At 42.0% G+C, this 25792-nt stretch overlaps 1 protein-coding gene across 1 annotated transcript; it reads left to right on the top strand.

Moving 5' to 3' along the window:
* Nucleotides 1-10451: 10451 nt before the first annotated feature.
* On the top strand, nucleotides 10452-24459 carry TMEM26 (transmembrane protein 26). The gene is made up of 6 exons (XM_009935103.2): nucleotides 10452-10642; nucleotides 13908-13986; nucleotides 19738-19851; nucleotides 20383-20603; nucleotides 21642-21718; nucleotides 24017-24459. The coding sequence occupies exons 1-6, from the start codon at nucleotides 10452-10454 to the stop codon at nucleotides 24430-24432; spliced, it is 1098 nt and encodes a 365-aa protein (XP_009933405.2). The 3' UTR covers nucleotides 24433-24459.
* The last annotated feature ends 1333 nt before the right edge of the window (nucleotides 24460-25792 follow it).

Raw genomic sequence — 25792 nt, 5'->3', positions numbered from 1 at the left:
ACTACTCTATCATCCATCTATATTGCAACATCAGTATCTCAGAATGTGGATATCATTTACAGGTATTATGTTTCCTCAAAGTACGCCAAATAATAATTTATAGGTCATATGCTCACAGGCCATTCACTCTGTCAAACTAGTGCTTCAGTTTTGGCATACTGATTTCAGTTTCCAGTTCTGGAGCACCAGTGGTTTACTTCATTCAGTACCCCTATATATCTACCATGGCTGAGTAAGTGTTACTTACCTGACTTCCACAAGAGTCATGGCAATTCAGGGTCACAGAAGGCAACATTCCTTGCTACAAAGACCAGGAACCAGATCCTCCCCACACATTCTGTGAAATTAAAGAATAAATGTTGTTCTGAATCTCAGAGTCGCAAAGTTGCCTCCTGCTAGAGTCAGGCATATCTTAAGAAAAGCCTGAGATTTCACAATATGCTCAAGAGAAGCACTAAATATTCCCTGACTTACCACAGGAATAAAAGAATTGGCAAAGTGTCTTCTGTTTATAGAGTACTGTAAATCAGGACCCTGAGCTCCTGGGCATTTTAGGTTGCATTCCAAACTAACGTACCTTACCATATGATTTATATTACCTCTGTGCAATAAAAGTAGTTCTGGACAGCTTGATCAGGCTTCCATCGTCCTTGCTCACCTCTCTTTCTCCAGTTGCTACCTCTATCAAATAAACATACACTTCCCAAAAAACATACCTGAAACACACACATAAACCTCAAAACACAGACTAGCTGTAATTAGTAAAGCAAGGTTTTTCTGATGCAACTGTAATTGTGGCCCATTTTTGTAGAACTTCTGAATACAGCAGCTCTCTCTTTGGGCTGAGACTGAGCTCTACATTTATTCTAAAAAATTTTTGTTTTACTTGGTGCAGTCAATAAAAACTTCTTCTGTGAAGAAGTTACCTCTCTCCTCAAATCCTCCAACAAGCATGTCAAAACTGTGCTGTCCACCTTTGAGATGCTGAAAGGGACTTTCAAGTCTAGAACTGAGAGAATCTCATGTATTCTCTTCTAGAAAGCTCTCTAGAAAGAGGTTCTCTGATTCAATTACCAACAAAAATAATAAATTTGTAGGTTTTCTAAAAATATACTACATATAGATAAGCTTTGATTTCCACAAAGTTAATGTTAAGACGCTGAATGAGTAGATCCCAATCAAACTTCCAGAGCTGGGAATCCACAGCTCCTAGTCAATAGGGAAACTGAAGAATACTAATCAGCCAAGGCATTTCAAAGAGCACAGGACTACCTTCCCCCATTGAAACTGTTCACAGAAGCTGGCATAATTGAAATACTTCAGGGGAAACTCTTGAATGAAATAGTTAATTTTTGCTCTTAAAAAAAGAAAAAAGCCTAATGGGGCTTTATTGGTTTTTGTCCTCTGACTGTCATTTAGTACAGTAAGTACTCTGATGTACTCCTAAACTTTTCTCTGAAGGAATCTGAGGGTGAAGCTGCCCTAAACACATACTGGATCTATCGCAACAGACCCTTCCTTTATTCTTCTCATTTGAACCCTGTAGTGCTGTTGCTAGTGTATACTAAAGACGGAAAAGTCAGCAGATAATTACAAAACTCAGTCTAAATCTTTTCCTTACTATTTCTTATCAGACACTGAAGATTCTCTTGTCAAGTAAGATTTTGTTATTTCAAACACAGTTTTATCAGACTCAGCAAATTCATGAGAACTAGTAGCCATTCACTGGGATCATTAGTTGTTTTTTTGTTTTGGGGGAGTTTTTTGGGTTTTTTTCAACTGTCTTTTCCATGAGTGACTTTTCCCCATCAGCAGTACTCAGATTTGAAATTTTACTTCAATGCAGTTTAAAGACCATTAGGAACATACTGTGACACTGCTGAGTCTAAACTCCAGCAGACATTTGCACATGCTTGTGACACCATGTAAGCTCTCTTTATTCAAGTCTCTTAAGTCATTATGCATACCAGGACCAGCACAGGCAGATGTCTCAAATAAAGAAGGGAAGTATCATCAACAGGATAAAGCACTCAAGAGGAGGCAACAGATAACATTATTTATAAACAAGCTGGTGTTAGCCATGCAGTGGGTGCACACTCATTTTTTGATACTGTCAGACAACTCAACAATATTGTTTCACTCAATAAAAGAAAAAAGTTGAAAATATCTATGGGTGTCAGATAGGTATTAATAACTTATGGGTAAACATCATAAAAAATATTCTGGCACTCAGCATCTCTTTTTGCCAGGAAAGAAAAGGATTGAGCAGATGGTTTGTTCAGAAACTGCAGCCTTTGTGAAGAAGTTTGTTTATAAAATTGAATATATTTTGCAACTAACAACGATGTGGAAATTTTTCTCCTTAGGAAGTTTTCCCTGTTAACAAAAGGGCATGAAAGTCTGTACAGTATTCCAGTTCAAAAAAGAGCATTGCTAATGATACTACCTTATACTACTTTTTTTTTTTTTTTTTACTTAGCAGGTCTGTGGCAGTCAAATGCAACAGAAGCACATAATTAAGCATCTTGACAGCTTTATGGAAGCCTTGCTCTCAAAGACCCACGTCACTATATTTCCACTGCAGCGATGATGAGTATGATTAGCAGATTGTGAATGAGGGTTTTTTTGTGGAGGGGAGAGTTGTTTCCTTTATATATTGCCCCTCCCCATGTCTGCATTCATGCATTAATTTCCCAGTCTGCCAATCTGTATTTTGTGGTACAGTCCAGTCTTTCAGTCCATTCCAACACAGAGACTAAAAGCCAGCTTAACAAATTAGCTTGGAGAAATATTAAGGTGTTTTGTACACAGCTTCAGTATTATTTTCTTCATTTAATTCTGAACATGTCAGAGGACAGACAAAATACATACATACATACATATGCAGATCATCACTGGACCCCAGTATTCCTAGGGAGGAAAGTGGTTAATTAGGACCATAGCCAAGTATCATTGTTTAACTGTTATAAGGGATGATGGCAAAGGCCTACACAGAACCTCCATATCATGGAAAATATATATAAAAAAAGATTTACCAGCTGATCAAACTGTCTTACACTGAGTTTACCAGAGGTATAGAACTACCAAGCCAACATGCCCAAAGAGATCAAGCTCTAGTGAGACACTGGCTGTATTAGCTTGGCCTCAGACCCATTAGCTTACGCTCAGTGCTGTAGTAATTACGTCCATAGAAATTCCAGGGAGTTCAGATTGTAAAGGAAGAATTTACTTGTAAGATGCTATGCAGAGGTACCCACAGTGTAAACAAAAGCAGTTGCCATTAGCTTTGAGCTTACAAACTTATCTTGACAACTGTCTTCTAAAGCCTGAAACATTTTGCCTGTATGCATCGTGTTCCATCTGCGAAACGAGCTGACCTTTTCACCAGCAATAGCTGCGCCAGGAACCTGTGCCCAGCCACCATTTCACTGTGCCTCAGACTTGAACAACGTATTTCCTGCGGGGTCATCACATTATCGTTACACTAGAAAATAGGAGAAAGAATGAGTAGAGAGACCATTCAAAGGTTTCCCAGCCAAAACCAGAAAGTTTTCCTCTTTGAGGATGAATGCTATAGGTTTGCAGCGTTTGTAACTTTAGCTATCCCAGTTCAAGAATGGTTGAAGCAGAGCCTGCAGAACAAGGTTGCTTCTATTCTTCTTCAAAATAAGCAGTGCTGCAGAACTTCTGTGTGTTCTCAGAAATAGAGCCCAGACTGGAGGAGGGATTACAAATCCTCAAAAAATACCTGTAACTGAGGTTTTTTTCCTCCTAGGTCTTTAAGAAAAAATGGTCTGGTCCAGAAGGCTTTTTTTCTGAACTATAAAACCAACAGAAAAGATGTATAATGGTAGAGAGTTATAAACCGCTCATATGCTTTCCCCTGGCTTTAAAGAGAGGGGAAAACATAGCCTCTGTGCCATATTTTGGTGCTGCAGCAGCTCTGATGTCAGCAGAGCTCTGCCAGCGCACACCATCTGACACTGTGGCCAGGGGCCTAGCGCTCATTGTGACCCATGCCCACTAACAATTGACAACGCCACGTAGCATTTCGCTTTCACCTTCCTTGCTAAAAGGCCGTCCTCACAATGCATTTAAACGTGAACTGAAGTTTGTGCCCAGCTCACTGTCCTGAATCAGATCTACACCTTGAAAGGCAGTGGCCCACAACAGGCGGCAGCTATCCAAACCAGCCAACCATCTGATGGGCTTCGTCCACCAAGAAAGAGGTATAGAGAAAGAGAGAAATGACTACAAGCACAAAAAGGGAAGGATGGAGTGAAAGTTATAGCCAGGTTATAGAGGTGAAAGAGAGAGCATGAGAACAAAGGCTGGCCACTGGAAGCCTCTTGCTCTCTTCCATTGTACGGTGCAGTTTTGCATATTGGATAAGTTGTACAAGTATTTTTTGAGACTTGATTCTGCAGGTTGTGGTGTAGGTACAGGGTAGGACTCAGACCGCGTCTTGTGGCTTTTAGAAACTTAGTTGCAAATAGATGACCAAAAATACTGGGGACTGGACTTCAGATGGGTGTATTCCTTTGCATGCCTCCTTTCCTCCGAACAGAGGCCAGATGGCTTGCTAAAGTGGAGACCGACGAAAGAATTTTTTCAAAAAGGAATGGGAAGGAGGGGCAGAAGCAGGTTTATAAGAGACGAGCCGGGGTTTGTAATGTTCATGCAGCCAAAAGCTAGGAAATTAGACAAAAGGAAACTATCAAGAGGTATATTCTCGTGATTACTGAAGCAGACTGCAAAGTTCTTTTTAAGTGAATTATGATTTACTGGATAACAGATATAGAAAGATTTCACCACCACCACCACCTGTAAAACTGCATTGGTTTTTATCAAGTAGCTCCTGTTGAGCCCATCTAGTTGATGAACATTCTTATCAACTAGCAAATATAAATGACTTATGGGGATAATATTTCAATATATAATGACATTGATACATCTCAGATTCTTTTAAGATCTGGGTTATTAAATATTAAATATCAAAGCTGTAAATTATTGTAGCAGCTTTATACAACTAAATTAAATTCAAACAAAACCTAATTTCCTTAATCATTGACTGTAATCCTCCAGGAACATATGCTATTAACTCAGCTACAAATGGCACAGAAATTGTATGACTTCAGTTAAGTTATTTTATATCAAATTCTAATCCAGAGCAGAGTCCTCAGTAAATCTCCTGCAGGGATTTTAATGCTTCTGAAATAATATTGATTCTTTACTGGAGAGCTAATCTTTTTATACTGTATTTTTTCACTCCTTTATCCCTTTCCTTCACACCCTTACTAATCTAGCTAGCACCTTCTACCACATATCATGTTTTCAAAGATTTGGCTTTCCCCACTTTGATTGGCAAGAGTCAGGCTTTCACTTTGGCTAAAGTCAGACTGTTCAGTTTTACACATGAAACAAAAAAAAAAATCTCTCATTCATTTCAACATGTATGCTAATTGCTATTTGTTGCCATCTCTCTACAAGACTATCATAATTATTCACAGTTTGCAGTCAAACATTCAGAAAACAAAACAATTTCCTCCTCTTCAACAGCCCTATTGGAAGGAAAATTAAGTAGATTTAATTTAAGCAAGAAACTTCCTCAGAGACTCAAGACAATGATCAGATAATAAATAAACTTGAGAGTCCTAGGAGGTGAGACTCGGAGAAACCTCCAGAGAACTTCTAGTCAGCCCTCTGCCCCACAGCGTGATCAGCTAAACTGCTGTCATTCCTAACAGAAGTTTCCCTAATCTGTGCATAAAAGCTTAGAACAGTGGAGATTTGACATCTCTCTTCACAATCTATTTCAGTGCTTCACTGTCCTTCCTAGCAAGATACATCTCCAGACACCTGATCAGCATTTTTCTTGCTGTTTAAGCTTTTTACTTCCTTCCCGATGCTTTGGGATGGGGAAACAGGCTATTCCCAGCCTCCCTGCAACAGGTTCCTGAACACTTGGCCACTTCCATCTCTCCCCAGTTTTCTCTTATTTAGACTGAAACACAGCAGCCCCTTTTTCTTTCCTCAGCAGTCTTGGTCATCTCTTGGACACTCTATCCCGACAGTTTTATCTTGGAAATGCATCACATGAACCAGGGTAGTTTAGCTGAGGTCTTTTCCAGCAGCAAGGAAGGCAGAAGTAATAGCTCGCATCTGGCAGGTTGCAGGCCTGTTCATACATCCTACTGTGCCGCCTTCATAGCGGAACAACATCGCTGACTCACACTGAATTTATAACCCATTCTCATCCCCAGTCTCTTTCAGCTACTTGTTTAATGCCCTATAATTACTTCTTAATGAATATTGTAAATCAAATGTTTGACATCTCTTGAGCTGAAGATGGCAAATAGCCATTACCCCCAAATTGTAAGTCAGCAAGAGAAGTAAATTCTGAGACAAAGTCCTTTGTTCAGAGGTCCCCCCCCAAAAAAACCCACCGCTCATGATCACCAAAACCCTCAGAACTTCTGTACCGGAATTCCTCCTCACAGGATTTCCAACCCCTACACCTCTATCCAAACTGGAGTCTTCCAGGTGCATGAACAGGGGTCTTTTGATTCTAGAAGCACTGCAGCCTAACAAGGATGTCACTTTTGCAACCGTTTATGCAATTTATTCACTTCCTACTGTAGAAACACTCTTGCACTTCTCCACTGGATTCTCCCTCATTGACCAAAAGCAGGGCAGACTTCATCTAGGCCCTTCCCAAGTGCAGGACAGCAGACACTTGGCAGGTTTCAGTTCTGTGCCAGCGTGACCATTCATTTCACAACAGCATGGTACTGCTGACTTGCATTCAGCTTGTAATTCATCCCCAACCCTCATTTCTTCTTGGGAACTGATGCACTCTGAAATTTCTAACAGTTAGGGGGTTTGTTTAGTGAAATCAGCATACTGACTCAGCCTAAAAGCAGAAATTAGACAAATGCATACACAAAGACTCTGTGGCACAGCTTTTTTCAAATGCCAGACAACTCAACCAGTGACCTGCAGAAGGGTCCTGCAGATTTCCCAAATGCATCAGGCATGCTGCAATCAGCTATTACATGGAAGAAACATGCAGCAGCTTTTGCCAAGGTATCTTGGATGAAAATCTTACATGCCACCACGTTTTCACACCTTTGTGTCCAGATTTGCAAGAGTATGGCAGCTCACCTGGAAGCATCTAACTCTCAAAGGTTCCCAGATACAGACAGTTCTCAGCATCCACACGGACAGTTTCCAGACAGAAGAAAAAAAAAAAAAACAAAACACACACCATATCGCTAGCAGAGTGCTCTGTACACACGCGAGTCTTGCTTTGAGCTTGGATCCAACCAACCACATGCATAAACCATCTGCCTCGCGCTCCAGGTCAATTTTCTTTAGAGACTAAAAAGTCTCATCTCTACTGGTATAGCCATTTTTGGTCAGAGCAAAGGTCCATCTATTCCACTATCTGCCTCCAACAATGGACCTAACTCCATGCTCAGAGAAAGAGTACAAGAACAAGGTAAACACAAAGTTTCTCTCCCAAGTACTCACCAGCCCATGATCAATTAGCCTAACAACTGTAAGTTGAAAATTAGTAGAAACTGTGAAAAGAGTTGAATTAGTGGAACAGTGGTATGTATAATGCCATGAGGAAAAACCCCACTAATTCTATAAGCTTTTGTGTAGGAGTCGGTGCTGTCCCATGCTACAGTGTACATCTGTACTCATGAGTTCACTGCAAAGGACTCCACAGAGTTCATCGGCTCCTCCTGTACAGCCTTATTGCTCCCTGAGGGCCTCTGCGCCACCTGATCATCCACTGACCCAACAATTCCCTGGCAGACTTCCTGTTCATGGTGTGTTTGAACAGATCACAGACATTTTAGTTAAGCTTTTTGCCAATTGTCCCTCACGCTCCCTTCAGCCAGCATTATCAAGTTTGTACATTTAACTTGCCAGCGTTTATCAACTTTTCAGTTTTCTTCATCTGGACACAGCTTCAGCTTTTTGAAAGATGTCATCTTGCTCCTGCAATCTCACCCTGCCAATGCTGGCTTCTTTTCACTCTCAAGTTTTTCTTGATACAGTTCTTTTCTCTGCACTTCTCATGCGATTTACTGAAGCAATGTCCGTACTCCTTGCAAAGAGTTAGGTCCTCCACCTGTCTTTCAACATGCTTCCTGATCTGCATCTAGTTTTCGTTTTTGAAGTTGAGCACAATGACGGTAGAGAACTCTGGCTTCTCTTACTCCTGTGAGGATGCTGAGTCTAAGTACATAAGGTCACCATTTCAGGGGAGCTCTTCAGCTGTTACCTTCTACGTCATACTCTGTGAACCACTCAGGATTAAAGTCAAGCATTGCCCTCACAGACTCCTGAACCAGCTGCTCCACCAAACAGCCACTAAGACATCTAAAAAAATGTACTCTGACAAGTCTGGATGTAATTTTTGCCTCTTCTAGACTGAATAACTAAAGTCATCCTGACCTACTTACTTCCTCCCTCTACTTAGCCTGTTGTGTTGCCATCATGGCCCACTGGTCGGCTAAGCAGAGTCAATATCTATTCTTCCTACTAAAGTTTGGGACTTCCACCAATGCGAAGCCTGGATTGTTCATTGATGAGATTGCTTTGTTACGCAGTTCAGCTCCAAAGTGTCTTTAACATGCAGAACTTACTAGTAAAGCTCACCGCATCCTTCCTGAATACACAGTATCATGGGAATGTCCCACTGACCATCATCTTTCCAAGTTTATGACGTCTGCGCTGTTAGGATCTCCGTGCACAATCAGGCATACCAGCTCCCCCATGTCATTTCTTAGACATCAAGCACTCTCACAGAGGAGTATCTTGTTTAAACAATCTCTCAGTTCTGTCTGTTCCCTGTTTCCTCTTCAACCAGGTTTGACCTTAACACCCACGGAAGGGCTGTGAATCAACAGCACTCAAGGCACGATATGGCAGGGTGGCTGTTGGCAAGGGATTATCAGCAGTAGGCCCTCGACTTGAATTAATTTTCCTCTGAGCATGAGGAACTTCATTTTGTTGCTTCAAAAAGGCACGCCGCACAGTCCATTTATTTACTCAGGCATTTCCCGAGTGATCTATACTGTGGAATGGCCTTTTGCTTTTCTTTTTCTCTGGGCAAGGTTATTTTTAAGTAGTCTTCTCCCCCCACCCCCAAGGATATCAGCTTGCCAGCTTCAGCACTTCGTAGAGGAAGAGGCTTGGTTCTGCAGCGAGGAAAACTTGGATCTTAGCAATGGAGAAAAAATATCTTACAAAGTTCACAACTCCTAGAAGAATATTTTCTTGTGTTTAAAGTAGAATAGGATATTTAAAATTAAATCAGCTAGGAAGTTGGGACCTTCGGAGTGCCACAGTAGGTTACATAAACTTGATTCTCCGTTTGTATTTTATAATGACATATCTCAGTTTAAGTGCTTTGGCAGTAAATGAACTCAAAACCGGAGCCACACAGTGACAATTTTGGTCAAGAGGAAATTTCTCTTTGATTACCCAAGTGTAAATTCAAATAAAATTTATAGTCACTATGAGAAATGTCAAAGCAATTTTTAAACATACTCTGCACATTGTAAGTGGTTGCCACAGATGATACTAACGGTCACTCTAGAGATAACTGACCTAACAGTCAGACTTTTGTGTGGGTTTTTTTGTCTATGTCCCTCTTGGCCTATCCAGTAACATTAGCATTCGCCCAGATTTCAGCCTGATTTCTGGAGTTCCTCACTGGGGCTGCTTCTTGGTCCCGAGGCGGGGTGTAAATTATTCAATATAGTGTTTTGACTAAATTTCAGTCCTGGTTAGCTTTTCTAACTTCTGTTGCTTTTTAACCCTGTTACACATAGGGATTGCAATACTGAACTAAGTACACAGTTTCTGCTTTCTGTAGCGTGATGTTAAATGAACAGTATTAAAAGCTCCCAAATATGAAATATATCTCTCCGGGGGAGAGGAGAGAAAAGAGGGTTTTACAGTCTCAGTAACACAGCGGAGCTTTTAGCAAGGAAGATTCAGATTAGCAATGCTTCTTCGCTAGAAATCCGCACGCCGAGAGCGGCAAGTGGGGCTAGCAGAGCGATGGTAACTGTGGGAGAAGCCTCCCTGCCATCAGTCATTAGGCGGGTGATAGAGCACGGATGGAGAGAAACCCTTCACACCCCTGTCCTAGCGCGGTCAGAGCCCTACCGAGCATTGCAAATCACTGCAGCCAAGAAGCATGATTTCCACCCCCCCCCTTAAGCTTAAAAAGTTCTCAGGAAGTCTGGGGGAGGGGCAATGCAGTTTCTTTTTTGTTATAATGGGCCCCTTTGTGGAGATGGAAGAGGTGACGAGGTCTGCGTGCCTGCGGTGCGCAGGCTTCCCAGTGACTTCCCGGCTAACCACCCAGGGCCCCGAAGAGCGGTGGGCCCCCGCGGCGTGGGGAGAAGGGAGGGGGCTGCTCCAGGATGGAGCTGATGGTGCTGCTCAATGCTCTGGTTACTCGCCTGCTCTTTGTGTTGCACTCGCTCATCGGGGTCTGGAGAGTGACTGCAGCGAAGAAAGAACCCAAGTACTGGCTGCTGGCCCTGCTCAATCTTCTCCTGTGCCTGGAGACGGGGCTAACCCTCAAGTTTAAGCAAGGCAGAGGCTACAAATGGTGAGCATACCCCACCGGCTCCGACGGAGCCCCTCTTGCTTCTTTGCATGTACTTTGCTGGAGATGCAAGGCTGCCTTCTGCGGCCGCTGCCCAAGAGCACTGCTGCCTGGCTTCGCTGCTGCCAGGTTTTCAGGGGACTGTGTTTTCTCCCCGCTGCAGCTGGGGGGGGTGGAAAGCTGGTAAAAGCCCTGGCTAGTCCATGGCCAAAGCCAGCAGGCTTTCAGGAGGGGCAGTTTCGCGGCAGACTGCTTGGGAGCCACTCTCCGTACAGTTCTCTGTCTGTATCCATACTAACAGCCGAAAAACGGGGGAAATGTAGCTGCAGGCATGAGGTCCATGCTCTAGAGCTGCCAACCCAGAGGGCTGGGGTAGCAGGGGGCATGCACTCCCTCAGTGTCACTGGGCACCTCCTAACGAGTAAGGTGTCAGGGACAAGATGCATGAGGTGCAGAAGAGAGCTGTGGGTCTCACACAGGCTACTCCGTGCAGCTACCTGACATCTCTTACCCAATCCTGCCATGCCCTGGCTTGCACCTCCTGCCCTGGGGCGTACTCCTTGTCCCTGCTACTTGCAACACTGCTAACTCCACGCTAGTGCATGGAGCAAAACTTAGTGACAAATAAAAGATGGGCAGCAACCACTCGTGCAAAACGACAGGAGTGACTTAAATATTTGGATTTGAATTTGAGAGGCTATTCCAGAGGGAAACTTTCATGCATGAAAGGCTGCCTGAGAAATGAACGAAAGAAGAGTTAGTCATAGCAGAGTTTGCCCAAGCACATGGGTTTTTACATGCATCTGAAGAATTACTGCAGTCATGTACAGCTCATCAGTGCTCAGTCAGCCAAAACAAATGCTCTGTGAAAAGGAAGTGGTCACGTAACTAATTGTCAAGACTTCATTAGGACCTTTTATTTTTAAAACTCAAACTGCAGGCAGGCCCAGAGACAAATCCGGGACAAAAAAAGCCCCAAAGTATTTCAATGATCTTAAATTCCTGCCCATTACAACCTGTGAAACTCATTAGAACAGAAATAGTGTTGTGTGACAATTCACACAAGTGTTCCATGCTCTAAATTGGAGTGTAATAAAAGCAGCGATAAAGTCTGGGACACAAGAAAATTTAACAACAGCAGAGCTCCAAATGCAGAGTTATGAGGCAGAGCAAGCAGACCACATTCACTGGGGAAAAGAGGCAGCAGCAGAGACTTCATGAAGAAACACTTCCTACAACAGGCTTTTGGAAAATCCAAAGAAAAACAGATACAGAAAGCAGATCCATTTTAGATTAATACCTGTGCTAGAAGACTGGGCTAAATTTAGCTAGAAGGAAATTTTGAAACTGGATGTGGTCCAGCACTTCAAGAAGCACAGTTAAGTACTTTATAGGTACGAACAGTAGACAAATGGCAGCATCTATTTGTGTCTGGATAACTTTCTGCTCTGGTGGAAAACACTTACATTCAGAATAAGCAGTATCATCTGCATTTATAGAAACACCTCCATAGACAATCACTGATCCAGGCAATGGGCAGCCCGTGCCACAGAACTCTCCTGCCTCCAAAAGCCTCATATTCTCTCCATTCATTATTGACGGAAGACTGTTACTTATTACACCAGCACATGAAATTAAATGGCATGTGGAAAAAAAGTATTATTGTGGGCCTGGCCATGTAATATTTCCTCTAGATTGATCCTTGTGAAAGAAAGGCAAGGTTAAAGCCCCTGAAGTCTCCTGGCCTGATCTGGTATTGTTAGCTCAGTATTGCTAACCTGCCAGCTGGATGGATTTTTATGTGCTCAAATCCTACAGGAAATACTGTAAAATACGTTAGCTCTCTCATTCAAATGAGAGGTATGCTCTCTTCAAAAATAGCCAGGCTAAAACCCCATAGAATCACTAACTTGGGGGGGGGGGGGGGGGGGGCAGGGGGGAGGAAAACAATGAAAATCCCACCACCAAAATGAACACCACCACCTCCTAACCCCCACAAAAAAAAAAAAAAGGTCACACAAAACAAACACCCAAACAAAAAGACCCAAAAAGACTATCTTATTTAGGGGGGATTGATTGAAACATTTCATAGCAGCTCAGCAACCCAGCCAGTTTTCCTGAGCAGCAGGGTTTCTCTCTTTTCCTCTATACTTAACCTCCACTGGAAAAGTCATGATTACAAAAACGGAGGTACACTCCTGATAGGAACAAACAAAAATAAATACAAAAAACTTGTGACCAAAACGTTGCTGCAGGTACATACTTAAAAGCAATTTAAATTCAATGCGGAATGTGCCAATGACAGGACAGAGGGAATCAGGCAAGTAGCTGGAGTTTGACTCCACTGCAGTGTCCTGAGCCAGTACAAATGTAAAGGAAAGCTTGTGGTGCGTCCCAGCAGCACTGCAGCAATGCTCACTCCATACTGTGGCACAGCTACATGGAACATTAGTGGCATCAGACCTCATTCCTACTTCAAAAGGGTAAGAATTGATAAACCACCGCCACAGTGGATCAAGCCCAAAACTGTTGTGTGTTTCATAAGAAAACATCAGCAACCCTCACAAGAATCAATGCTTGTGGAAGGGGTGGTGAAACCTCTCTATACTTCTGAATAAACTCAGCTCAAGAAGCTGAAGATAATAAAGCTTCACAAGTTATACAGAGGACTGGCAGGGAGAGAAGAACTAGAGACAGAAACCCTAAAGAATTATACAATTCTCAGCACAAGTGGAGAAAGAAGGCCAATACCCATTTCCAAGAACCATTTTAGTTTGCGCTGAAAAACCGCCTCCTTAAGGAATGCTTGTTTTAGGCAAACTGATGCTATTTCTACCTTTCCTGTGTCAATGCACAGGCTTCTGATCAACAGCCCTTATCCCGCCATCATTCAGTGAAATAACTCAATGTATTAATTCACCCTTCATGAAATCAGGAAGAGCATGTTAGCTAGAAGCTTTTTTTTTTTCAAAAGTACAGAGAATGCCATGATGTAAATACAAACAGCAAAGTGCCTTTGGTTAGTTCTTAAAAAGATATTTTTAAATACACTTCCATATATGATCTTAGATGAATGTATAAGTAAACCTATGATTCATAATACTGACAACATGAGGAGTTCAGCAGGAACAACCGCTCTTATTTACAGCTACCCTATTTCTTAATATCCCATATGGTAGAAGGCACAAGATATTTTTCAATGCAGATGATGATAGGATATATGGCATTTACAATACAACAGTAAGCTATCTTTTCTTTTCCTTCACAGGTTTTCACCAGCAATATTTTTATATCTGATTTGCACAGTACCATCACTATGGCTATTAGAAATTCATCACGGGACTCAGGTATTTATTACGAGACAAGATGGACTAGTTTGAAATTGATGCATTATTCAGCGGGTTGGATTTGGGCATACAGACAGAAGCCTGCCAGGTCTTGTTCCAATTTTCTGTTTTATACTGGTGGGTCTCCCAGTCCAGCTCCAGCTATACTGTACAGTACCGCACATTTCCTAAATATCAAATCAACCACCTCATTCCTAGCTAAAATGAGACTGTTTCTCTGTATTTGGCTGGGAAACCAAGGACTAGAAGTTTGAAAAATACCCTTTCACCCCAAGGTTACCAGCTTGAATCTTGCTCAGGATGGTGAAAGAATTTCTTTGCTTTAGAGGCCTTTGTAAAATAGCGTATGAGTTTCACAGCACTTACAAGCAGATATCACAACTCTAAGCGAGGCAAAATTGAGGCAGGTATCAGTGAAAGGAGTCTTAAAGTCAAATTACCTCGTGTTTGCTGCAAGCTAGGAGAGTACTCACAAATTGCTACCACAGACAGCAGACACGGTAACTTGTCGGTGTTTAGTACAGAGCACAAACAAAGAAAGGATATAATCTGGGAGGGGGGGTATCTGGATTCCAATTCAGGACGAAAACACATGGTAAATTTTTTAAAAGCAATTGTTCTTTTGGCAGATGGAATCAGTTAGAGCCAGGACAGAGCCGTTTAGCCCAGCAGCCCATGTTGGGTGAACTACCTCCCCATGCGGGCTACTTTCAAGTCGGGCTACTTTCAAGTCCCCATAGAACTTCCACATACCGAAAAGGGGATTTTGTCTGTCCCATCATTTGCACATACGCAGTACCTTACAGCCACAGCAGAAGAGGGCGCAATAGGAACAAGAGCAAAAAGGAACAGAAGAAAATACATAAATTAGACTAAGAAGACATAGTGCCTCATTTTCTGCTTCGAAACATTGTTAGAGCCCACAGAAGCATAATCAAATATTCAAAATTGTGTTTACACTGAAAATGCCTGAGGCTTTTTCTAAATACAGCAGCAGGAATTTATTGTCTTCTTGTTTCACCAAATCTTCTTTAACAGTCGCAGACAGGTAATGTGGATATTGAGAACATTTGTCATAGTTAAATCTGGTCCAAGAAACAGGCTAATTCTGTAGTCAAAGGCAGCAGTTTATTTCCCAAAATGATGTTAGAACATGGCATACTTTGTTCTTATTGATATACTGCTACTGTGAATTAAAGAGGGAGTATATCAAGTTAACAGCTTAGTTTATACCTGGAGAGACAGGACAGAGAGTTCTGGAAATACAATCTAATAGATTCAAAAACAATACCTCCAGATGGGGAGCAGCCCTCCTAATACTTAATCTCAAACACAACACCCAGACTAGTACTACTCACTCTAAAGTATCACTGGGATTTTCCTTGTTAAAATACTAACAGAACATGTGATTATGCAGTTGCTAGATCCCCACGCTTAACATATCCACCATGAAAACAATCTGAGGTCTTTAAGGCAGCAGAACTTTGATCTCGCATTGAATCTCTGACAGGAAACATCAGCTGCTTGTGTCGGTGCTGTTATTTAGGGCATGGGCTAATACGCAGCCTCTCCTCCCGAAGGCAGAGGCAATTCTGCCTCCCAGTACTGCAGAACTGGACGCGAGTAATACCATTCATATATCAACAGTGAAACACTGACTGCATAGAAAGTACTGCTTTGTGGTAAAGTATTTGGGGATGAAATACATGTTTGGGAGAGACTATAAAGTAAATTGAGTGAAAGAATTGCTGTCTGCAAAACAGAGTGGCAAGAAATTAAAATAGTTTTATCTATTAAAAAATCCAAACATTCTTTCTTCATAATGTGTAAGATCTCAGATAAACAAATCCCTCCATTACCTTTTGAAATGCCTGATGCATCACTGCCACAGAAAGCAATAATTGACCATCTTCTGCAGGGCTTACCTGACTACTACTGCTATAGTTGATGTTGGCTTCCCAGTCGGTAATTAGATAGATACTTGGTAAACCTTGGAATTACTTTAAACCACTTTAACTTGAACATTTTAAGGACATAGTCAATATTACTGCTCATTCCCTCAGCCTTATTCTGAGGTGGAAGTCTCTTACCAGCTAAAATTCTAGTATATCGCTCTTCTAAAAGTGATCTTGCATCTTTCACCATTTCTTCCCTCCCATATTCATTATCTTCCTCAATTCGTAGAACAGCTTAAGCAATCTCTTCTCTCTGCTTTACGCTTCAGCTTTCCTGTACGAGCAAAACGGAGCAGTCACGGTTGCTTTGAATTTCTGACACCACACGTGTTGCTATAGGGACGGCACCACAGTTTCCAGCAAGAAAGGCTGGAATGGCAGGGAGCAGGCAGGGTGCCTCTCGCTTGGCAGAGGGCCCGCTCCCGGGAAGGGCCAGCCTCCTCTTCCACAACGCAGTCGGGCTGCCAGCCGCCACGCACCTTAACAGGATTGAGGGAGCTCTGCCCCGGTGTTCAAGGGTCAGTTCTACCGTCTCAATGCTGGACCCACTCTGAAAAGTTTTAGCCAACCTCATTTTTTATTTGGGAATAATGGATTGTGAATAGCATGCAAAAAGAAATTTGCTGAGTTAGTTCAGTGTTTCAGGAGCTCTCTGTGCACTGGCAGCGAGCTCTCTGCAGGCCACGCAGTAGGACAACACCATGTCACGAGACACGGTTTCTGTTTTGATTAAATGTCTTATAAATCAGAGGAATGTAAGCTTTATCTCAGAAAAAAGGTATTAAACTGAGCAGCAAAAGGTGCTCATAAATGCAAAACAATTTCTTCCTGTTTTATTTTGCACTGTAAAAAAAGGCATTTTTGTTTAGCTATGCGCAGTCTCCATACCTAGGAGTAACTGGGCTCTAGCAGCGAAGAGGTAAACCACGTTTATCAACTGCCCATGAAACTTAGTGTTCACTTTGTCCTTGTCACATTCCCATTAAGTCACTGCACATACATAATCGGCGAGGCAAATATGCCTGGCACTAACAGTCCTATTTACATGCATATACATGATGAAAATAAAGGCTCTTCTCCGAACTTCCAAGTGAATCACCACCACAATGACCACTTAATGAATATTCAGAGAGAAACAAACCAAAGCAAGATAGGAACCTACTTAAATTAAAAATCAGGAGCCTACTTAGATGTCTGGCTTCGCAGATGCAGTTTGCCATTTCCTGCCTCGTACAGCTGAGGAGGGATACGGACCCAGCCCCGAGCAGTGCCGTTCAGTCCGAGCTTGGGGGGACTTTGCGCTGAAATCATAACCTCCCATTCAGCTGAGTAGTTGAAAAAATTACATATAAGGATCCTACAAGACAGTGATAAAGTGAATTAGTTTTCGTGAAGTGTTCTCTGCACCTTTGTGCCACCAGAAAAATAGAAAGTGAGCCCCCTTGCCAGCCACACAGAAGACGTGGAGTGCTTTCCTCCTCCGGACCAGCCACGCTGGTGCCGTGAGAGCTATCTGCTCTCTGCTGTTGGCACAGGGAGAGTCCCAGCATCTGCTGATCGGCACCCATGCACCTTGCTACCCACACAGTGTAACTGCTACACACTCCCATTTCAGTCCCATGCTTCAGCCACCCGATTTACTTGCTGGGCGTTCTCACAGTGTTCGGGAAGGGATTTCCCCTGTCCTTGCACATACAGCAAACACAGCAGGCTGCCCTTCGCGGGTCCTGCCTCAAATTCGGCACATTCCCCTCTGAGCAACAGGGCTTTAAAAAAACCAACAAAAAATTCCCAAACTCTGATGTGAAGTTCAATGCAAGTTCATGGCTCCCTTCCTCCTGCCCCTGCCAGATGAGGCAACGGGGCAGAGGAGCAGGGTCAAACACAGATTCAATGACACACCAAAGGCTGTCAAGGTGAATTAGCCTTCCTCCTCCAGCGCAAGTTAGTAGTCCCTTTGACTTACCCAAGCTACTTGTTACAAGGTAGATACTCACTTCTTAGTATTCTAGGGCAGCTACCTGAGTTGTGCAATGTTTTTAGGCCATCGTCTCCTCAGCCGACTGTGTCACACTGCCTGTGGGGTTACTCAGAAAGGCTGAGTTTGACCTTGGGGGCTGGTCTCCATAGGATTCAGACTTTTTCCTACAATCAACAGGTAAAAAGGCTTCTCCAAAGCACCAGTTAAATTTCGTTTCTAAAACATCCTCTGAATAAGCTGTTCTCTCTCGCCTTTGAAAGCAAAGGGCTAACTGAGGGAGATCAGACCCACGAGGCTGTAGCCAGCAGAGTACCAGCCCCGCTGTCTCACTGCCCCCATGCCCAGAACTTGTCTTCTCTCCTCCAAATGGAAACATCATGTTCTCTACATCTGTGTTGCAATCTTTCAGTGCTCTCACGCCCACTGTCCAAATACAGCAAGCATTCAGTTTAAGAGACTTTAACACCAATTATAAAAGCAACAAGCACTGACTTATTTTCCAGATTTTCCAGACCACGGGAAGTTGCTCCACTTGTCTACGACAAGGCCAGGCAAGAGGCAGTGTTCACCCAGATACTGAGCAACATTATCAGAGACCAAGTAAAGTATCAAAGCGGAATCTCAAATTCACTGAAATGTGACATTTGCTGGAAAATGTTGCCTGTATATTGGCAGGCATTATGCTGAACACAGCTACTCAATATGCACTAGAAGACATTCCAATTGTTACACAAAATCACTCCCTGTGAAATAAAATGGTAGGGAGCCCAGTGGAGAAACACAAATCAGCTGGCATTCTCTGTCACAAATAGGACAGGATGAAAGTCTTTAATAACAGCATGGTTTGATTTTCTAATTATCCCTTTTTTATTACAATCAAGAGGCACACTAAGGGATTGTTATGAAGATGAATCTTAGAACCCTACCCCAGTTACTCCAGGGCCAGTCTTGGGGGTGAAGGTAGAAGGCCAGTGTGATGCTGTGGACCTCGGGAGTCTTAACACAGTCCCACCACTGGTTTGCCGCAGTTGAAGTAACAGTATGTTTTAGCCAGCATCTGATTTCCCAGAGCACTGGGAGAAAGTAAAATATACCCTTTTTTCTACTCTGCAGGGGTAGGCAACAACACAGGCCCATTTTTTCTTAATTCTTCCTTAGTGTCACCTCTCACATTATGAATTTCCTTACAGCATAAGGCACAGCTGGGGGGCAAGGGAGGAAGAGAACACAACCCAAACCTCCTACCCCAACTCTATTTATTCAGCCTTGAGGGAAGTCATACAGAGGAATGAAACAACGGCATTTTTAGAGAACTTTTTCTGGATAGTAGAGATGAGAAGCAGATATTTTGAGAAAGAGTTTGAATATAGAGACTGACCATGAACATAAAACAGCAGACTGACCATGACCAAATTTTACCCTATTTCACTGCTTCAGCCAGAGGGAGACTATGTAGGAAATCTAGGAGCTTTTTCAGGAGAGCTGCAGGCAGATCGCATTCGAAGAGTGCAGTCTTAACAGCACAAAGGTGTCACCCACTCCATCAGCCTTTGAATAGATATCCTTTTCTACAGTAAAGTCCTACACTTTCTCAGGGACCTACCAACACATCACTCCTCTCTTCATGAGAGGAATTCCCCTCTTGTTCAGAAGGGAAGAATGTCATTGAGAGTGAGCATGTATCTTTGTAAGCATCAACTAGCTTTCACAAATGAACCCTCTGCAGTTCAGCAAAACAGAACTGTGTCAGCCTCAGAGCACATCTGCTCCCTGTGCAGGAGGTTCATGCGGGTGTGATGTTTTTGTCCACAACAGTACTGTGGTAACGAGCCCGGCGCAGTTCAGGTGAATGTCAGCAACCAAGACTTCAATCAATCCAGAGACAGCAGTCATGGAAGTGAGGGAACAGATCACCACATCATTCAGACGGTGGGACACCTTTTCCTATTCCTAGTAGAGATCTTGTGATATTAGATCAATTAGAGAGGACTGTTGTGTGTCTATTTGGGCAAGCTCCTCAGACAGAGATTAAAACTAAAAAACAGAAAAAGGAAAACAAATAGTTGCAGAAAACCATATTGTGAAAGTGGCCTACAGCATGCTGCATGCTAAGTATTGTTGGTAGGAAATTTTTCTGTGGGGAGACTCTCCTACCATTCTCTTCCAAATCTCAGTGACTGAATTTAGAAAATGTCCGGGTGATGATTCTGCAAAGAATAATGCTCAGCTGAAAAAATTAGAACAGGAGGAGCAGTACACAAAGAAAGACTTGCTATTCATTACCCCAAATTTGTACTAATGTGCCTTTTTCAAATTATGACTGCCACATAGAAATAATTTGCTCTAATACAACGTGAAGGGGAACAAGAGCAGGCTCAAAGATGTGAATACAGTCTCTGAATGTACCTAGAACGTCAGTCTCCTGAAGTTAGTTTGGTATTATTGTTGTCTTCTACACAGGCTAAAGTCTTCGTAAATCAGCTCTCTACAATCTGCGAGACTGTATGGACACTGGCCCTCCACCAGACTTTTCTACTGCTACTAGTAGTCGGGAGATGGCTTCTCCCCATTGGAGTTGAAATCACCCGGGATCAATTGTCTCAGCTGCTTCTCATGTTTGTGGGAACTGCAGCAGATATACTTGAATTTGCTAGTGAAACCTTGGACATCGAAGATGTTCGGTGAGGACAATTTGCTGACATAAATAATTTGCATAGTGCAAGATACATGTTTTGTTTGAAGATTTGTTTGTGCCACCTGCGGTGTTCAGAGTAGTGGAACTGTCTTTCCCACAGATAACAGAAGGCTACATTCGAGGCTCCATTTTCCTACTCTCACCTTTCCCTCTGTAAAAAGAGCTAACAGTCCTATGAGCTTTTTAAGCGAATACTCGTCTGTTGCCAGCAGAGAAGCAGGTTGTATCCATCACAATAAAAGAATACAAAGAGCCAAACAACTAGCATAACTGTCACGTAGTGACAATTCTTGCAGCTGCAGGAGCTGAAACGCTGGATACACAGCAAGCCTCGTGCAGGTGAATGAATTGCTTTAGACTAGCAAGGAAGCAACTAGAGTTTTCTTTAGTGATTCATTATCCAAGTTACTACTTTGGTTATCTCATATGTACTTTCTTCATGGTAGAATGACAAACCTTTGAAAGATAAGAAGAAAGAGCACAGCATGGTCTGGTGTGAATTTCCAACATTCTGATCTTTCCCAGAGAAAGTAAGCCCATCTCCCCCTCACAGCACGGAGATGAGCTGTGAACATCCATCATAAAGAGAAAGAGTCACAGACGAGGTTCATCCTCTCTTACAGACATATTTTTGTTTGTTGGTTTAAATATCAAAGAAAATGTTTTGCAGCAGGAAAAGAGGTCCCTCCCACTTGGCAGAGAAGCTTCAGGCTTGCAAGGATTGTGTAAGCGCTACAAGGGTAAAGATGTCTCCTCTTTGAGAAACAGTCTATTTCCATACACTTATAACATTAGCATCAGGTATTTAGTGTAATTACACAGCTGGAACACGCAGCCTGAATAGCAAAAAATTCTATACCAAAAGGTGCCTCTTTGTCTTACACCTCAAGAGCATGCATTAATCAATCACTGTTTTACTCAACCACCCTTTAAATGGCATTCCAAACACTACAGGAAACATTTTCGTTGTCACATAAGGGAACTGCATCTTCATTGTTACCACTTTTTTCCTCCCCTCCCATAGGAAGAATTACGCTCTCATAAATGCAATTCTTGCTGTATGGACGTGGAGTATGTTACAGTTTCCACTTGATCTTGCAGGTAAGTACTTGCACATAGACAAGAAAAGAGAACAAATGCTTTAAGTTTTTGCTGGCGTGTCCTGTGGCTGTGCACACGCTACAGGCTATACCTGCTTCTGGTGGAGAGCAATTCATGTGACAACGACGGCTTTTGAAGAAAGCCGACTGTGGTTTCTTTTGAGGAAACACTTGTTTCTGGCTAACCTCTGATCTCCCTGACAAAAACTTTCTACTTCCAAAAAACTAGAATAGCAATATTGTATTGGAGCATCTGCACCAGTTGCCTGTTACTGCCTTAAACTTCTCTATGTGAGCTCTTGGGTTAGATCTGGTCTTGGATTATATTATGGCTCCAGTCTGGGTAGGTTGCTAGACCCTGTAGAGAGGCAGGCTGTTGTCAACCATAGGGGTCAACACAGCCAAGAGCACAGAAGCAATTATCACAGGAGAAATTACCTATTCACAGGGAAACTAAAGGACCATGTAATTTTGGGACTGTGCACCCTTATCTTAAACTAAAAGGCCCAGCATTCAGCTAGCTCAGGCTGGTAGTTGTCCCTAGGCAGAAAGTGCTTCTCTATATCCAAGAATGATAATGAAAGCCACCTCAGTTGTTATCCATTCTGGCCATTTTGGCCTCTACTCACTCCAAGTTTGCAACTCAACTACACCAGTCCAAAGACACATTATCCTTACTAGCGTCTTATATAAAATTGATGACTAGGTTGGCACACTGATTAAAATAATAAATGAATAAAATAATAATGAATAATGATTCCAGGAATTTTTCATTAGCCTTTTCTTCACGGACAGCACTAGGCTTTATTTTCAACACTGAAGTTATGAAAATATTTCAGCATTTGAGTGCAGCAGCTCACCTGAAAAGACTGATGCACAGCATTTCAGATTTATCACAGCTAAAATTCCTGTTACTGGTAAAATATATCCTGCTAATGATGAACAACACTCAGGTTTAAAACAAACAAACAAACCAAAACACCCAAACCATCCATACACATCACCACTATCCAAATAAATGAATGCTATGATTGTTTAAGCACTGTTTGAATTCAAAAGTAGTAATCTGTCATACTGTGAGTTTTTTCTCTGGCTATTGTTTTTCTGTTTAGTTACATTTACTGGTTAAAAATTAAGTTATTGAACACACATTGCCCTGAAATTTACTATGGATACTGTTTACTTCAGTTAGTTCCATACAGTCACACAGATACTACTTTTTATTCTAGCACAGTATGTTTACTAACACATTAAACGTGACAAAATAGAAATTTGTAGGCACAACAAATTTGTAGGACTACAGCAATGCAGTTAGGACTATTAAACAGCAATGGCTCAAAAACATATTAAAAAATTAGCTGCTGCTGAAGCTTTGCCTAATGGATTCAGCAAATTTCTGCGTTCTACAACTCATTTTTCACTAGAGTCTTTTTTTTCCCCCCCCAGTGTTGACTCAAACAATAGAATTATTTTAGTAAGCTGAAATGTTTGATGGCTGTTACTGCATCACAAGTAGTTGTTTTTTTTAAACTAGCGAATCCCACCGCCTGAGAGACAGGTTAAGTTAAGCTACACACATTTTCCTAAGAGGCAGTTGTACTTACCACACACACTCCTCCTTCTGATGATCCTTCTCTAGCCACCATGCCACAAAGAGCATTCTGTCCCACCATCACTTCTACAGCCCAGGAAGCCACATGCAGTTTCATACCCAGAAGACTAAGAAAGAGTAACTGTGGCTCAAATCTTATATGGCAAGCAGTGACAACAGTTTCTTCCTATCCATAATATTCGATATTGCCCCGCACTGATATGACTTATTCTTACTATGACGGATGAAAAAGGTGATGGCTATCCGGTGAATCTTTTAAAAACAAGGTCTTAGACAGCCTGGAACAAATGGAAGTGCTACAGTTCAGGCTGTTCCCATTCAGCATGGTACATTTTTATTCTTAAATATACCTATCAGCCGATCATGTTGTATTAACAGAAGAGTGTCTGGGGAACTTGCTACAGAAAGAGTAGGTGATCTTCTACTGCTTCTTATTTTAAAGGTGTATAAATACTGATAGCTTTGTGGAATAGTAAAGGGGAAGTGGGTTTCGGTCCTGTTTGGAAGATTGCGTAAGTGCCTGCTTAATGTGAGCTTAGTGTGTTTTGCTAAAACAGATCCCAGAAATTGGATATCATCTATATTGAACTGTTCACAGCTGAGTGCATTTATCATCCAGGGTACCCTGGATTACAACTTCCCTTTAGGCCAGTCCTGGGTTTTAACATAACTGTGTTTTATTTCCAGTACAGCACATTGGCTGCAAACCAACTATGTCGACTAGGCGGATCCCCAGCCTGCTGTTGTGCAGGTACAGCGCAGAACTGTGGAACATTGGAGTCAGCCTTTTCATACAGGACGGTCCCTTCTTCATTGTGCGTTCAATCCTGATGGGCCACTTCAGAATATTCAATCAGATGCTGGTGTTTTTTACAGCCAAGAATATCTTAGTTGTGACTCTACAGTTGTATCGTTTGGCAGTGATAACGTTAGACTTCCGTGCTACCATTCTGCAGAAGAGCAGGAAAGGAGAAGTCAGCTGTTGCCCATGCGAGCCTTGTGAAGCTAGTACTCATGCTACCGCTGACCAAGATACCAAAATGAAAGAGTTTGTTGCTTTTCCTCCAAAACAGGAATCAAAAGCTCCATCAGAAGATCAGTGAGCAGTTATTGACTTGAAAGAGATTGCATTTCCCACAGCTTCTTGAGAAGGACTCAGCCTATTTCTATGATCAAACACACCTTGACTGAGTGTCTAATTCATCTCTTCCGCCAACAGATAAATAATTTCTTCTAAATTTTAGGGGAAATTTCTGAAGCAAAGCCATAGAAATGGGACATTTTTGTATCTATTTGTATGCTGGGTTTTAACTAGTTCCCTATTCTATTATCCACAGGGATTTTGTAGCCATAGTTTGTAGTAGAAAGAAAGGTTTGGCACACTAACAAAGTTGGCTGTTACCTTTGGTGGCCTTGCGCTAACATATGTACTCGTATGTATTCAAATAGAGGGACAAGCCTATCCATTTACAGGAGGTGTGAAAGTGTTTAGCTCTACTATAGCCTGACTTCAGTGGTTGGGCTATAACTAGTGTGATGAGCAATATGTTCACCATGTATGGTAGCAACTTCAGCAGAAACAACTGTGGAGACATGCAGCTGGAAGGGGGTGACAGATTTCAACTGTTACTGTGACATCGAAATATTTTTCATTCAAGAAATTTAAGAAAGTCATGTTCAAATGTTACCTCATCCTTGGCTGAATTCAGTTAAAAACTATTCAACATCACAAAATAGCATAAACAAAACCGTGTCTTAGGACCTGCATGGTCTGAATAACCTAAACCTTACAAATAAAAAAAATGAAAAGCAGCCCACAGACCATTAGAAGACAACTGCATTTGTCAAAGGGATTTTCTAAAGGTACTTGCCTTTATATTTCTACCAATCACAACACAAAAAACCCCACCCAAAACATTTGTAAAAACTTTTCCTGGTTCACTGTGCTTGCAGTTGAGACAAGCTTAAGAGTGTTCATTTTATAGGACTTTTAAAAATGGCCTGATTGAGGCCTATAATCTAACTAGAAAGAAAATGGCACTGCTCAAGTTAGACAAGACAATCTAAAAAAAAAAGGATTCAGGTTTATGCTTCATATTTTACAAAGCAGCACAAGGTCCCATGAAATAATTGGAGAGATTGTCTGGTCTGTTGAGCATCAAGATCCTTTTTAAAAAATGGCTAATAATTACTCATTTACCACTTTGATGTTTGGAGTGAACAACACAGGGCCTGATTAATTTCTCCCAAGAACACACTTCACATCTGTGTAAGATCATTGACTTTACTGGGCTTAGATTATAGAAGCTAAAAGTAAGATAAATAATTTTTGAAAATCTGCCTAAAAATTATATGCTCACGGAAAATAGCAGGTGCTTTTACAAATTTCTGCATCCATTCTAAAAGAGTACAGAAAAGCATATTTAAAAAATTCTAGCAAATATTAAATGACTTAAGGCAACC

Source organism: Opisthocomus hoazin, chromosome 6 (assembly GCF_030867145.1).
Source record: "Opisthocomus hoazin isolate bOpiHoa1 chromosome 6, bOpiHoa1.hap1, whole genome shotgun sequence".
NCBI lineage: Eukaryota > Metazoa > Chordata > Aves > Opisthocomiformes > Opisthocomidae > Opisthocomus > Opisthocomus hoazin.
The sequence above is the reverse complement of the archived record's forward strand: the minus strand, read 5'-3'. Positions and strand labels throughout refer to the sequence as shown.

What these genes read in the sequence shown, in the direction of transcription:
- TMEM26 (XM_009935103.2), top strand. Translation starts at nt 10,452, where the DNA reads ATGGAGCTGATGGTGCTGCTCAATGCTCTGGTTACTCGCCTGCTCTTT. An exon ending in AAATTCATCACGGGACTCAG is followed by an intron (nt 13,987 to 19,737) that starts GTATTTATTACG and finishes TGTCCACAACAG; the next exon opens with TACTGTGGTAACGAGCCCGG. An exon ending in ATCACCACATCATTCAGACG is followed by an intron (nt 19,852 to 20,382) that starts GTGGGACACCTT and finishes TCTTCTACACAG; the next exon opens with GCTAAAGTCTTCGTAAATCA.